General features: G+C 44.6%; 1 protein-coding gene across 2 annotated transcripts in view; it reads right to left on the bottom strand.

Moving 5' to 3' along the window:
- Positions 1-2290: 2290 nt before the first annotated feature.
- PYM1 (PYM homolog 1, exon junction complex associated factor) overlaps positions 2291-15777 on the bottom strand; it is a 21961-nt gene continuing 8474 nt past the window's right edge. For both annotated transcript variants that reach the window (XM_032291382.1, XM_032291393.1), the window contains exons 2-3: positions 4297-4390; positions 2291-3237 (exon numbers count right to left, since the gene is read on the bottom strand). In XM_032291382.1, coding sequence (XP_032147273.1) covers positions 2754-3237; positions 4297-4390 — 578 coding nt within the window. In that variant the 3' untranslated portion in view covers positions 2291-2753. The remainder of the gene's footprint in view (positions 3238-4296; positions 4391-15777) is intronic.

The raw sequence follows: 15777 nt of genomic DNA, 5'->3' as shown, positions 1-15777 counted from the left end.
GATCAGAATTGGAGAATGGAAAGATATGATGCTGGAGTTAAGTAGGGCCAGATTGTGTGTGACCTTGAGTCAGGGTAAGAACTCTGAACTCTTTTTTTTTTTTTTTTTTGAGACGGAGTTTCACTCTTGTTACCCAGGCTGGAGTGCAATGGCGCCATCTCGGCTCACCGCAACCTCCGCCTCCTGTGTTCAGGCAATTCTCCTGCCTCGGCCTCCCGAGTAGCTGGGACTACAGGCACGCACCACCATGCCCAGCTAATTTTTTGTAGCTTTAGTAGAGACGGGGTTTCACCATGTTGACCAGGATGGTCTCGATCTCTTGACCTCGTGATCCACCTGCCTCGGCCTCCCAAAGTGCTGGGATTACAGGCTTGAGCCACCGCGCCCGGCAAGAACTCTGAACTCTTAAAATGGTTCATTACAGCTGACTTTTCACTCCCTTGGTCTCTACTATACTAGCAGCTAGCTAGAGAAAAAGGCTGTGCTAAATGAAGGTATGGAAACCAGAGGACATGTAAAAATTGTGACAGATCTTTTGGCTGTAAGTTTCTCTACATGTGTCATTAATTTGCCCCACAATGTCATCTTGGGGTGGCCTCTAAGAAAGGTGAAATTTCAAAACAGCTGTCCTAAGTGTAGCTGTGAAGTAAGATTATCTCCGGAAACAGTAAGGAAGGTACAAAAACTCACATTGCTATTCAGCACACTAATGGCAACATATAAATTAACATGTCAAGTTAAATTTGTTCTAAGTTTCACTTGATTACAACACCAATTTTTTTTTTTTACTGAAGTCTTGGCAAACATGCAGAAATCAGTGTTGCTAATTTGGTGATAAACTCACAATTTTAAAAAATTAAATACCTCTGACCGGGCAAGGTGGCTCACGCCTGAAATCTCAGCACTTTGGGAGGCTGAGGCAGGTGAATCACCTGAGGTCAGGAGTTGGAGACCAGCCTGGCTAATATGGTGAAACCCTGTCTCTACTAAAAATTAAAAAAAAAAAAAAATTAGCGGGGTATGGTGGCCCGAGCCTATAGTCCCAGCTACTCGGGAGGCTGAGACAAGAGAATCACTTGAACCCGGGAGGCAGACATTGAAGTGAGCTAAGATAGCACCACCACACTCCAGCCTGAGCAACAAGAGCAAAACTCTAACTAAAAAAAAAAAAAAAAAAAAAATTAAATACCTCAGGCCGGGGTTGGTGGCTCACGCCTGTTATCCCACCACTTTGGGAGGCCGGGGCAGGTGGATCACCTGAGGTCAGGAGTTCCGGACCAGTCTGACCAACATGGTGAAACCGTCTCTACTAAATACAAAAAATAAGCCGGGTGTGGTGGCAAGCACCTATAATCAATCCCAGCTACTTGGGAGCCTGTGGCAGGAGAATCTCTTGAACCTGGGAGGCAGAGGTTGCAGTGGGCAGAGATTGTGCCACGGTACTCCAGCTTGGGTAACAAGAGGGAAACTGTCTCAAAAACAAAATAAAATAAAAAATTAAATACCTCACCTTCATTTACACCAGCTATGAGGCAAACGAGTTGGTGAAGGCACTGCCCAGGCAACTGAAGCCTTTTGAGACTCTGCTGTCCCAGAACCAGGGAGGCCAGGCATTCGTTGTAGGCAACCAGATCTCCTTCATTGACTACAATCGGCTAGACCTGCTACTGATCCACGAGGTCCTCCTGGCTGACATGGTGAAACCTTGTGTCTACTAAAAATAGAAAAATCAGCAGGGTATGGTGGCGAGCACCTGTAATCCCAGAATACTCGGGAGGCTGAGGCAGAAAAATCGCTTGAATCTGGAAGGTGGAAGTTGCAGTGAGCCAAGATCGTACCATTGCACTTCAGCCTGGGTGACACAGCAAGACTCCATCTCAAAAAAGAAAAAGAAAAAAACAGAAATATCAGCCAGCCGAGGTAACTCACGCCTGTAATCTCAGCACTTTGGGAGGCCAAGGTGGGTGGATCACCTGAAATCAGGAGTTTGATACCAGCCTGGCCAACATGGCGAAATCCCGTCCCTAGTAAAAATTTTAAAAAATTAGCCAGGTGTGTTGGAGGTCACCTGTAATCTCAGCTACTCTGGAGGCTGAAGCAGGAAAACTGCCTGAACTCAGGTGACAGAAGGCGCACTGAGCCCAGATTTTGCCACTGTACTCCACTCTGGGCAACAGTGCAAAGCTGTCTCAAAAAAAAAAAAGAAATATCACTCCCAATACTTGTCTTCCTGTGCCAAACTTAGGAGATACAATATCTACTACGAGCTGAAAATAAGGAGGCAAAGCCAGACATGTTTACTTGTGTTTATTCTTGTTTTTGTTTTTTTTAAAAAAAAAAAAAAAAAAGATGAGGGACGGAGAGGGAAGTAACCCATAAACACTGCGAACAGGAACCAAGACTCCAAGACTTGGGCGTACTCCCTCTACCCTCAGCCTCAGTTCTCCAAGAGATTCCCACCCACCTGATTTTCTTTTAAACAAGACACCCAAATCAGCAGCAAAGGTACTTTGGGTAGTCACTGAGATTTTGAACACCGGGGAAAAGAGGGGGAAAGTCCAAAAAGTAGAAGTTGGGAAGACAAGGGAAGGATCGAGGGAGATGCTAGGCTCTGGAGGACAGAGCTGGGCCGCAAGAAGTGGAAGTAAGCCAGTATGGGGGGTACCCCTCCTGACTGCTGTTGCCCATATTCCCCCGGAACCCAGAGAGCCCCATGGTTTGTTCTGCAGTCCATTCCCTATTACCCAAAAGCCTCAGAGGCCTAACTCCAAGTCCTCTAACTCCTCTTCTAATGCCCTCCTCCTTGCTAGCTTTTCCAGCTGCTCTTTGCTGGGCTGGCTGACTTCCCCAGCCTGGATCCGCTGCTGCAGCTCTTCCACCTGCCGGAGCTTTTTCTTTAGGTTCTTTATCTTCTTGGCTTTCTCAGTGATGGCAGCTGAGTCAGGCTGGTCAGATGCAGCTGTGGGGGCTGCCCTGGAGCCCTGTGGAGCACTGGGGAGTTGGGCTGTCTCTTCCAGGGACACCTTGTCAAGAGTCCGGCTCAAGGCCTCGGCCTCTCCTTTCTCTTGCTGCTGCCGCCTCTTCTCCTTTCGCTTCAGGTTGCGTTTGGCTGTCTTGGAGAGGCCTGGTTCACCACCTTCGGGCCTGGATGGGGTGACAGGAGCAGTGGCCTCAGGGCTGAGCCCTGGGGGCAATTCTGGTTTACTCTTGAAAAACTTCACATACTTGTTTTCATATCTGCAGGAAACAGAGGATGTCAACAGTTTCAGAAAATCACTGACTTGTTGATCCCTTTTCTTAAAACTTCCAAACACTTCATCCTCATTACATTCTTGCTTCCTTTTTTGTTGGTGGTGGTGTTTTTGTGGGGTTTTGTCTGTTTTTTTTTTTTTTTTTTTTTTTTTTCTTTTTGAGACAGAGTCTCACCCTGTCGCTAGGCACCAGGCTGGAGTGCAGTGGCACAATCTCAGCTCACTGCAACATCTGCCTCCTGGGTTCAAGCAATTCTCCTGCCTCAGCCTCCCGAGTAGCTGGGACCACAGGCGCGCGCCACCACGCCCAGCTAATTTTTGTATTTTTAGTAGAGACGGGGTTTCACCATGTTGGCCAGGACAGTCTCGATCTCTTGACCTTGTGATCCGTCTGCCTCGGCCTCCCAAAGTGCTGGGATTACAGGTGTGAGCCACCAAGCCCGGCCTGTCTGTTTTTGAGATGGAGTCTCGCTCTGTTGCCCAGGCCAGAGTACAGTGGTGCAATCTTGGCTCACTGCAGCCTCCCACCTCCTGGGTTCAAGCAGTTCTCATGCCTCAGCCTCCTGAGTACCTGGAATTACAGGCTTGTGCCACCACGCCTGGCTAATTTGTATTCTTAATAGAGATGGGGTTTCACCACATTAGCGAGGCTGCTCTTGAACTCCTGACCTCAGGTGATCCACCCACCTGGGCCTCCCAAAGTGCTCGGATTACAAATGTACACCACCGTGCCCAGCCACTTTTCTCTATTTATGGTCCCTCCCCAGCTTTCCTCTGCTCTGCAGAAGAGGTGCAGCGAAGTCCCTAGAACGAACCTAAAGCTTTAGAGGTTCTGATGAACAGAGGTCAAAAGCGTAGGACTAGTGATCTGTAACACCCACTCATCCCTGAACACCAGCCCCTTCCTCTCCTTTCTCAGATAGCTGTTCCTCTTTCCATTTCCTTGGGGCTTAGAAGAGTCCTCCCTGAATTTGCAGGCATAAGGATATTCTATCCTTCTGTAGGGACCCCATCAGAAAATCCCTCCTCAAGTCTAACCACGCACACTGGGACCTCCTCCTGGGGAACGTAGCCTTCTTTCACCCTCCGCTGCTTGCGCCAGGTTCCGTCAGGTCGCTGTGTTGAGGCGATATACTTGCCTAAAATAAGAAAATTTAAGTTAAAGAATTACTCTTTCTTATTTTCAAAAATTTTACAAGATGAGACAAGAATGTATAAATGTACACACCTTTTTTCAACACCCATTCATCCAAATGCAACCATTAAGGCTCCTTTTCTCATACCAACACTCAGGCTCTCTCATCATTGAGTGCCTATACACTATACAACAAGCCATCCTTGCCCTCAAAAAGCTTCTATTTGCATAATTTAGTAGGTAAGACAGGACAGGGACAGAGGAAGAATTTTTTTAAAAAATCAAGGCAGCCAGGCACGGTGGTATGTGCCTGTAATCCCAGCTACTCAGGAGGCTGAGGCTGGAGGATCTCTTGAGTTCAGGAGCTCTGTGCTATAGTGTGCTATGCCAATCGGGTGTCCGCACTAAGTTCAGCATCAATATGGTGACCTCCCAGGAGCGGGGGACCACCAGGTTTCCGGCCCAGGTCGGAAACAGAGCAGGTTAAAACTCCTGTGCTGATCAGTAGTGGGATCGCGCCTGTCAATAGCCACTGCACTCCAGCCTGGACAACATAGCGAGACCCCATCTCTAAAAAAATAAAAAATAAAACTAAGGCAAGGCAAGGCCAGGCATGGTGGCTCACGCCTGTAATCCCAACACTTTGGGAGAACAAGGCAGGCAGATCACGAGGTCAAGAGATCGAGACCATCCTGGCCAACATGGTAAAATCCTATCTCTACTAAAAATACAAAAATTAGCTGGGCGTGGTGGTGCTTGCCCATAATCCCAGCTACTCGGGAGACTGAGGCAGGAGAATCGCTTGAACCCAGGAGGCCGAACTTGCAGTGAGCTAAGATTGAGCCACTGCACTCCAGCCTGGCGACAGAGCAAGACTCCGTCTCAAAAAAAAACAAAAACAAAAACAAAAACAAAAAAACTGAAAACCTAAGGCAACTGCGTGGGAATGTGAAAGGCAGTAAATGAATAAGAGGCTAAAAAGGGGCAAAAACCATAGGGAGGAGAAATGACAAGAGCAGATGTTGTAAAGAAGGAGATATTTTTTAGATGGACCTTGAAAAATAGGTCAACTGTTAGGATTTCATTCTACAGATATATAAACACTGGTATACAAAGGATATATTTAAAGGGTATTTGGGGTTTCTTTTTTATTTTGTTTTGAGACGCAGTTTTACTCTGTCACCTAGCCTGGAGTGGTGCAATCTTGGCTCACTGCAACCTCCACCTCCCAGGTTCAAGTGATTCTCCTGCCTCAGCCTCCTGAGTAGCTGGGATTACAGGCCCCTGCCACCATGCCCGGCTAATTTTTGTATTATTAGTAGAGACAGGGTTTCGCCATGTCAGACAGGCTAGTCTCAAACTCCTGACCTCAGGTAATCCACCTGCCTCGGCCTCCCAAATTGCTGAAATTATAGGCACTAGCCACTGCACCTGGCTTTTAAAGGGTATACATTGATGCATGATTTAAATTAGCAAAAAGCTGAAAGCAACTTAAATGGCCATCAATAAATGAATAATTAGCTAGCACTTTAGGAGGCAGAGGCTGGTGGATCCCTTTAAAGGAATACACTTTAAGCCTGGGTGCAGTGGTTCATGCCTATAATTCCAGCAATTTGGGAGGCCAAGGCAGGTTGGATCACCTGAGATCAGGAGTTTGAGACTACTAGCCTGTCTGACATAGGGAAACCCCATCTTTACTAATAATACAAAAATTAGCCAGGCGTGATGGCACACATCTGTAATCCCAAATACTGGGGAGGCTAAGGCACAAGAATCACTTGAACCCGGGAGGTGGAGGTTGCAGAGTCTCAAAAAACCAAAGATGTTCTACACTGCCTAGTGTTATGATATACTAAGTTAAAAAGTAAGCTGCAGGATAACGTATGGAGTAGTGGTCCTCAAACTTTATTTCAGAACCCCCTTTATATACTGTTCTATTGTAATATGGATATTATTATACAATATTTAAAAGATTATATTGATTAATCTATCGCAAAAGTATTTAAGTACATGGAAGCTATCAAGCTCAGAGTGGGAGATATAAGTTTCCCAAAATTCTTGGCCAGGTCAGGTGACATGCCTCTAATCCCAGCACTTTGAGAGGCCAAGGCGGGCAAATCATCTGAGGTCAGGAGTCTGAGACCAGCCTGGTCAACACAGCAAAACCCCGTCTCTACTAAAAATACAAAAATTAGCTGGGCATGGTAGCACACACCTGTAGTCCCAGATACTCAGAAGCCTGCGGCAGGAAGAACTGCTTGAACCCGGGAGGCAGAGGTTGCAGTGACCAGAGATTGCATCACTGCACTCCAGCCTGGGTGACAGAGTGAGACTCCATCTCGAAAAAATAATAAGTTTTCCAAAATTCTAATTTTCATTTGAGTATTTAAATTTTATTATTGGCAACAAATACCATCAGTTATTTTCCTCCATTTTTTAGGAAAATGACTATCAGATAGTCAGGTCTGAATTACCATAGTTTGTCATTTTTTTTTCAAGTAAAAAAAAATAGTTTTCCATGGAAAGAAAGTTTGTTCAGCTTGCAAATCAGACAACCATCCTACTTCATTATGCAGCAGAAGTGTTTCATGCTTACTTCCCATTAGTCACAGAGAACACTAAAATGTTTATTCAAGGGCTGGGCTTAATACAATTAATCCTTTTTTATTGTATCATCAATTATATCCTTAGGTGAAACTGGCATTTACAGCAAATGTGTGGCAGTGAAGAACACAATGATTAGTATAGTTTGGTGCCACTGCCATGACAAATGCCATGCTTAGCTTACAGGGCCAGCAGTTTCACCAACCATGTCTTTTGCACCACTGGTAAAAAGTTAACCCTGTGAAAAAGACAAATCTTAGTATGATTATGAGAGTAGTTCTGCTTGCAGACCTCCCAAAAGTCTTAGGGACCCCCTAAAAGGTCCTGGACCACACTTTGAGATAGCTGGTATACAGTCTGGTACTATTTTTTTTTTTTTTTTGAGATGGAGTTTTGCTCTTGTTGCCCAGGCTGGAGTGCAGCATCATCTTAGCTCACCACAAACTCCACCTCCTTGGTTCAAGCAATTCTCCTGCCTCAGCCTGGGATTACAGGTATGTGCCACCACACCCAACTAATTTTGTATTTTTAGTAGAGACAGGGTTTCTCCATGTTGGTCAGGCTGGTCTCAAACTCCCAACCTCAGGTGATCCACCTGCCTCGGCCTCCCAAAGTGCTGAGATTACAGGTGTGAGCCACCACGCCTGACCAGTATGGTACTATTTTTGTTGGAGTAAGGGGCAACACTTAAAGACATGTAGTCTGTGTACAGGGACAAAGAAAAAAGGTATGCAAGGACACATGCCAAACGTTTAATGCTGATTACCTTAAGAGAGAAACTTAACTTATATATATATATATGTTTTGTTGTGGGATCACATGAGGCCAGGGGTTCCAGACCAGCCTGGCCAGCATGGCAAAACCCTGTCTCTACTAAAAATATAAAACTTGGAGACTAGTCGAGGTGGTGCACACCTGTAATCCCAGCACTTTGGGAGGCTGAAGCTGGCAGATCACTTAAGGTCAGCAGTTCAAGACCAGCCTGGCCAACATGGTGAAACCCCATCTCCATTTAAAATACAAAAATTAGCTGGGTATGGTGGCAGGCGCCTGTAGTCTCAGCTACTAGGAAGGCCGAGGCAGGAGAATCTCTTGACCTCCGGAAAGTGGAGTTGGAGTAAGCCAAGATCGTGCCATTGCACTCCAGCCTGGCCGACAGAGCGAGACTCTATCTCAAAAAAATAAAAAAAATAAGTCTGGGCACAGTGGCTCATACCTGTAATCCCAGCACTTTGGGAGGCCGAGGTGGGTGAATTACTTGAGGTCAGGGGTTAGATCAGCCTGGGCAACATGGTGAAATCCTGTCTCTACAAAAATACAAAGAACAGCCAGGTATGGTGGCGGGCAGCTGTAATCCCAGATACTTGGGAAGGTGAGGTAGAAGAATTGCTTGAACTTGGGTAGTGGAGCTTTCAGTGAGCTGAGATCGCACCACTGCACTCTATCCTAGGTGACAGAGTGAGACTCCATCTCAAAAAATAAAAATAAGTAAAAGAAATAAAAATACAAAAATTAGCTGGGCATGGTGGCACACTGGTAATCACAGCTACTGGGGAAACTGAGGCACAAGAAGTGCTTGAGCCGAGGAGACAGAGGTTGCAGTGAGCCAAGATTGTGCTACTGCACTCCAGCTTGGGTGACAGAGCGAAACTCTTTCTCAAAAAAAAAAAAAAAAAAAAAAAAGACTTAAAAAAAAAGTCCAGGGCCTCCTACATGAATTATATATTATTACATGAATTGGTTTTTTGTTCAAAATGCAAACATCATTAATACATTAGAACAAAAAAGCCTGGGCACGGCAGCTTACACCTGTAATCTAGCACTTTGGGAGACCAAGGTGGGCGGATCACCTGAGGTCGGGAGTTTGAGACCAGCCTGACCAACGTGGAGAAACCCCATGTCTACTAAAAAGACAAAATTAGCCAGGCATGGTGGCACATTCCTGTAATCCCAGCTACTCGGGAGACTGAGGCAGAAGAATCACTTGAACCCAGGAGGCAGAGGTTGCGGTGAGCCGAGATCGTGTCGTTGCACTCCAGCCTGGGCAACAAGAGTGAAACTCCATCTCAAAAAAAAAAAAAAAGTTCGTTCTCAAACAGAAACTCGCACATGGGAATGTCAATCGCATTTTCAGGCAATGGCAAATAGACCAGTCAGGCTGAGCCAGAGAGAAGGCTGGAATGTTCAGACCCTGAATACCAGTTAAAGAGTTTAATATCTGGCACATGGCATGCATTCAACAAATATTTGTCCAATGAATAAATCCTTTATGCAAACTATTGTCTTAGGGCTTTGGATAAATGAATGAATCCTTTATACAAAGCAGTGTTTTAGGGTATTTAATCTAGCATAATAAGAGGGTGACTCGGAAAAAAAAAAAAAAAAACACCAGAGACTGTGGAAACTAGTTAGGGAAAAAATACTGTGATAATCCTGGCATGAAGGGATAGAATCAGCTGAAATAAAGGCACCAGAAAGGAAGAGACTAATGGCAGATACATTATCAAAGAATCAATAACACTTGGTAATTCACTGACTATGAAAGGAGTAAGAGGGTTAGAAATCAAAGATAATTCAATACACTTTTTCTTTATTTTTTGAGACAGATTCTGCTCTGTTGGCCAGGCTGACGTGCAGTGGCACAATCTATGCTCACTGCAACCTCCACCTCCTGGGTTCAAGCAATTCTCCTGCCTCAGCCTCCTATGTAGCTGGGATTACAGGCGTGCACCACAACACCTGGCTAATTTTTGTATTTTTAGTAGAGACGGGCTTTGACCATTTTGATCAGGCTGGTCTTGAACTCCTGACCCCGTGATCTGCCCACCTCGGCCTCCCAACGTGCTGGGATTACAGGCGTGAGCCACCATGGCCAACCCTCAATACATTTTTTCTTTTAGTAATCTCAGTCTCAATAATTTAGCATAAAGAAATATTTACAACAGGAAAAAATAAAAACAAAAAAAGAGAGGAAGAGATAATCATATGAATTATAGCATTATCAATAAACAGTGAAAAGCCAGGAGCAGTGGCTCCCTCCTGTAATCCCAGCACGTTGGGAGGCCAAGATGGGAGGATCCCTTGAGCCCAGGCATTCAAGACCAGCCTGGGCAACATAGGGAGACCCCCATCTCTACAAACCATACAAAAGTTAGCTGGGTATAGTTGGTGGCACGCAACTGTGGTATGAGCTACTCACGAGGCTGACCCGTATTGACATAGAGATTCTGAACCAAATATGAGTGACCATGGCCTGTGACACAGACCTCAGAAGGTCCTGAGAACATGTGCCCTAGGTGCTTAGGGTACTGCTTGGTTATATATATAATTTTTTTTTTTTTGAGACAGTCTCACTCTGTTGCCCAGGCTGAGTGCAGTGGTATGATCTCGGCTCACTGCAACCACCACCTCCCGGGCTCAAGCGATTCTCCTGCCTTGACCTCCCGAGTATCTGGGATTACAGGTGTGTACCACCACATCCAGCTAATTTTTGTATTTTTTTAGTAGAGATGGAGTTTCACCATGCTGGCCAAGCTGGTCTCAAACTCCTGACCTCATATGATCCGCCCACCTTGGCCTCCCAAAGTGCTGCGATTACAGGCATGAGCCCAGCCTGTTTTTTTTTTTTTTTTTTTTTTTTAATTGTTTTGTTTTTTTTTTAGGAGGAGTTTCACTTTTGTTGTCCAGGCTGGAGTGCAATGGCGGGATCTCGGCTCCCCACAACCTCCACCTTCCAGGTTCAAGGGATTCTCCTGCCTCAGCCTCCTGAGTAGCTAGGATTACAGGAATGTGCCATCATGCCTAGCTAATTTTGTATTTTTAGTAGAGACAGGGTTTTATAATGTTAGCCAGGCTGGTTTTGAACTCCTGATCTCAGGTGATCCACCCGCCTCCACCTCCCAAAGTGCTGGGATTACAGGCATGAGCCACTGCGCCTGGCGGCCCAGTCTATTAATAGAGATTTTTTTTTTTTACAAATGCAGATTTCCCCCCACAAAGGACGGCTTTTAAAATATAGCAAGAAACATGTTTTGGAGTAAAATATTTTTATTTTCTTCCTTGTTATGTCAGAGTCAGATTATAAAGTAAGTAACAAGACTGGGTATGGCTCACGCCTGTAATCGAAGCACTTTGGGAGGCCAAGGTGGGTAGATCACCTGAGGTCAGGAGTTTGAAACCAGCCTGGCCAACATGGTGAAACCCCATCTCTACTGAAAATACAAAAATTAGCTAGGCATGGTGGCAGATGCTTGCAATCTCAGCTACTCAGGAGGCTGAGGCAGGAGAATCACTTGAACCCGGGAGGCGCAGGTTGCAGTGAGCCGAGATTGCACCACCGCACTCCAACCTGGGAGACAAGAGCAAAACTCCGTCTCCAAAAAACCCCTCTGATAAGAATGTATGATTTGGAGGGCATGACTCCACAGACCCCTTAGATACAAATTTCGGCAAGATAAAAAAAATCAGAGCTTAGTCATTATGTGGGAGGATCAATTGAGTCTTGAACAACATATCGAGACACCATCTTTATTAAAAAAAACTTTTTTGAAAATAATGTGCAAGGTCGGTCACAGTGGCTCACGCTTGTAATCCCAACACTTTAAGAAGCTAAGGCAGGTGAGTCACCTGAAGTCAGAAGTTTGAGACCAGCCCGGCCAACATGGTGAAACCCTGTCTCAACAAAAATACAAAAAAATTAGCTGAGCATGATGAGGCGTGCCTGTAGTCCCAGCTACTGGGGAGGTTGAGGTGTAAGAATTGGCTTGAGTCTGGGAAGTGGAGGTTGCAGTGAGCCGAGATCATGCCACTGTACTCCAGCCTGGGTGATGGAGCAAGACTCCATCTCAAAACAATTAAAAAAAGAAAATAATATGCAATAACGAAAATTATATTGGGGTGATACGATTATAACTTTTCTGTTAAAATTTTCCATTAATGTTGTTGTTATATTGTGGGTTTTTAATATATGTGATTTTAGCTTTCAAGCCTAAATGGCTTAGAGAATTACACAAAGGTACACAAAGGAGAGCAAAATTACTTTTGACCAGGTAATTCATAAAAGATTTTGTGGAAGACACAGTATCTGTTGTGATCCTTGGAAGATGAGCAGGATTTTAGACAGGTGGAGGTAGGGGTAGGATTGAGGACAGAGGAGAAAGGAAGTATTTTAGCCATAGGGCTATGAGCAAAGTCACAAACAAAACTAGTCTCACCTCTACTTAAAATTCTTCCTGGATTCCTACTGTCCTCAGGATATTTACACGGATGACGGAGCTGCACATAAAAGGCCCTCTTGATTTACCTCTTGCTAGTTTTCAGCCTTTTAGCATAAAGCCACTATACGCTCTCCTCTAGAAACAAATATTTGGCTGGTAGCAGTGGCTCATGTCTGTGATCCCAGCACTTTGGGAGGCCAAGGCGGGTGGATCTCCTGAGGTCAGGAGTTCGAGACCAGCCTGGCCTCGAAGAGGTGGTGAAACCCCATCTCTACTACAAATACAAAAATTAGCAGGCATTGTGGCAAGCACCTGTAATTCCAGCTACTTGGGAGCCTGAGGCAGAAGGGTCACTTGAACCCAGGAGGCGGAGGTGGCAGTGAGCCAAGATCACGCCATTGCACTCCAGCCTGGGCAACAAGAGGGAAACCATCTCAAAAGAAAAAAAAAAAGAAAAAAAACCAGAAACTGAAATACTGACAAATCTCAACCTGACCCATTTCTCTATTCTCTGTGCTTTTTTGCTTTTACTTCCTCTGGCCTGGAATAGACTACATTGCTTATCTTAGTTCATTCCTATTGGTCTTTAAAGGTCAAATTCAAGTATAAACTCAAGGCAGCCTTCTTGACTTCCTTACCCCAAGCCAGGTTAAAAGTTGCTTTCTGTGCACTCACAGCACCTGTTTTAGCTTTTATCAAGTTCTAAAGCTTAACATATTTGTTTGTTTGAAAGCAGAGACTGTCTTTGAACTTTGTAGCAAAGAGCCTGGCCCACAGAAGACACTAAATATGGATTAAATTAATGAATAAATAAATGTGAGTATCTCATTAGGGAATGGCAAGAATCCAGAATGTTCCGGGCAAAAAGCATATATAATATGAAAAGAGACTCAGGGTAAATTAGTGAGACTATGAAAGGTCTCCAACCTCCACTGAGTTTGGACCGAAGCCTTACATTGCAGAACACTGACGGCCAATAACGGAGTACAAGTGATCAGTACAAAGCAATGCTTTAAGATTAACCTGAAAAATGTGTACCATAAACTAAAAGTAGAGAAAATAAAAGCAACAGCTGCAATGTGAGAAGATTTGACTTAGATGGTTTCTATAGGTAATGAAAGGAAAATGAAAGAAATTCATTGTGAAGAATAAACCAACAGGATCCAAAGACTTACCAAGATGTAAATCAGAGAGAAAATAATCAAAACAGTGACACAGTGGATTCAATCTCATGCTTTTCACATGTATTCTTATTTTTCTCAATATACCATAGGGTACATGGTAATCACATTTATTCACACGTGGATTTTAAATGTTTATTGAGCACTTACTCTTGTGCTAGACACTGTAACAGAAGCTAGAGATACAACAATGAATAAAGCAAGCAAGGTTCTTGCCTTTTTATAGTATACATTCTAGTGAGAAAGATAACAAACAAGAACACAAACTTTTTTTTTTTTTTTTGAGACGGAGTCTTGCTCTGTCGCTAGGCTGGAGTGCAGTGGCACAATCTCAGCTCACTGCAACCTCCGCCTCCTGGGTTCAAGCGATTCTTCTGCCTCAGCCTCCCGAGTAGCTGGGACCACAGGCGTGTGCCACCATGTCCGACTAATTTTTGTATTTTTAGTAGAGATGGGGTTTCACCATGGTGGCCAGGATGGTCTCGATCTCTTGACCTCGTGATCTGCCCGCCTCAGCCTCCCAAAGTGCTGGGATTACAGGCGTGAGCCATTGCGCCCAGCCGAACACAAACTATTTATATAATGCCACTCTTGAATTGGGAAAATTGGGAAAATAAAAACTACTGATATAAACAAAGTCCACAGGAGAAAACAACTTTGTGGAAACAACAATTCAATTCTAGACAGCATTTTACATGGAATTTGAGACAAAGGGACAATACTAGAAACATATATTTAAGTAGACTGCATAGAGATTATAGCTGAAGGTTTAGGAGAAGTAAAGGCAGACTGTAATGAAAGGCAGAGCAGAAGCTTCTTGAATAGCCATCCTGTATGGAAGCCCTCAGAGATACAAATAGCCCATTATCACAAAGGAGCACCTATTTTATGTTATCTTGGTTCCATCCTCTGGCCTTGATGGTATCCAAGGGTGAAGTCAAAAAGAAGGGAGAGGTTTGGCGGTTCCCACCCCTAGAAATAAAAACCAAGGGCAGAATATCAGGACTTTCAGATAATATCTTGCAGTCAAAAACTAGAGACTGGGGACTGCTACTATAAGAATTTTTTTAAGCTTTGTCATTTTCCCACATCTGCTGTTTTGCAATTTTCAATCTGTTTCCTTAAGTCTATCAGCAATAAAAACCCTTACACTGAAAGGGTCCTTGTTTCCAGGGGTTGCAGGTAGACAGTGAAAAGACAACAGCAAGGCATGGGAGAACTCCAAAGAGGTAGAGAACATGGTTGCCAAAGGTATGAGACCTGCTTCAAATAAGAAAAGAGAAATAAGTCACAGGTCTAAACCTGCAGATGATCAAAGGGCCAAAATGGTAAGACTGGTTTCCAACATAGAGAAAAGATAACAAAGAGAAGATTAGAGCTGGAGGAATTACCCTGAAATAATGGTCATGATCATTTCCCTCAAGGAATAAAAGGTACCAGCAACAACAGGAAATGATTCATAGTAAAGGAGGACCAGGACAGCCATGGAGACCAAAAGTTTTAAGTAAAGGTAGGTGATGGCCAGAAGTGATGGCTAATGCCTGTAATCCCAGCACTTTGGGAGGCCAAGTTGGGCGGATCACGAGGTCAGCAGATGGAGACCATCCTGGTAACACGGTGAATCCCATCTCTACTAAAAATTAAAAAATCGTCAGGTGGGGTGGCGCGTGCCTATAGTCCCAGCTACTCGGGAGGCTGAGGTGGGAGGACTGCTTGAGCCCAGGAGTTCTGGGCTGTAGTGTGCTATGCCAATCAGGTGTCTGCACTAAATTCGGCATCAAAATATGGTGACTTCCCAGGAGCAGGAAACCACCAGGTTGCCTAAGGAGGGGTGAACTGGCCCAGCTCGGAAACGAGCAGGTCAAAACTCCCATGCTGATCAGTAGTGGGATCACGTCTGTGAATAGCTACTGCACTCCAGCCAGGGCAATATAGCGAGACCTGTCTCTAAAAAATAATAATAAATAATAATAAAAATAAAATAAAAATACAAAAATCAGTCAGGCACGGTGGCACGCACCTGTAGTCCCAGTTACTCAGGAGGCTGAGACAAGAGAATTACTTGAACCCAGGAAGCAAAGTTTGGAGTGAGCCGAGGTTGCGCCACCACATTCCAGAGAGGGGGAGAGAGCGAGACTGTCTCAAAAAAAAAAAAAAAAAAAAAAAAAAAAAGCAGGCCAGGCACAGCTACTCACGCCTGTAATCCTAGCACTTTGGGAGGTTGAGGTGGGCAGATCACCTAAGGTTGGGAATTCGAGATCAGCCTGACCAACATGGAGAAACCCCATCTCTACTTAAAATACAAAAAATTAGCTAGGCATGATGGCACCTGCCTGTAATTCCAGCTACTCAGGAGGCTGAGGCAGGAGAATCACTTGAACCTGGGAGAC

The sequence above is a fragment of the Sapajus apella genome, unplaced genomic scaffold (assembly GCF_009761245.1).
Source record: "Sapajus apella isolate SASKATOON/1434 unplaced genomic scaffold, GSC_monkey_1.0 scaffold2, whole genome shotgun sequence".
In the NCBI taxonomy this organism is placed as follows: domain Eukaryota; kingdom Metazoa; phylum Chordata; class Mammalia; order Primates; family Cebidae; genus Sapajus; species Sapajus apella.
Note: the sequence above shows the minus strand (reverse complement) of the source record. Positions and strands in the feature narration are given on the sequence as shown.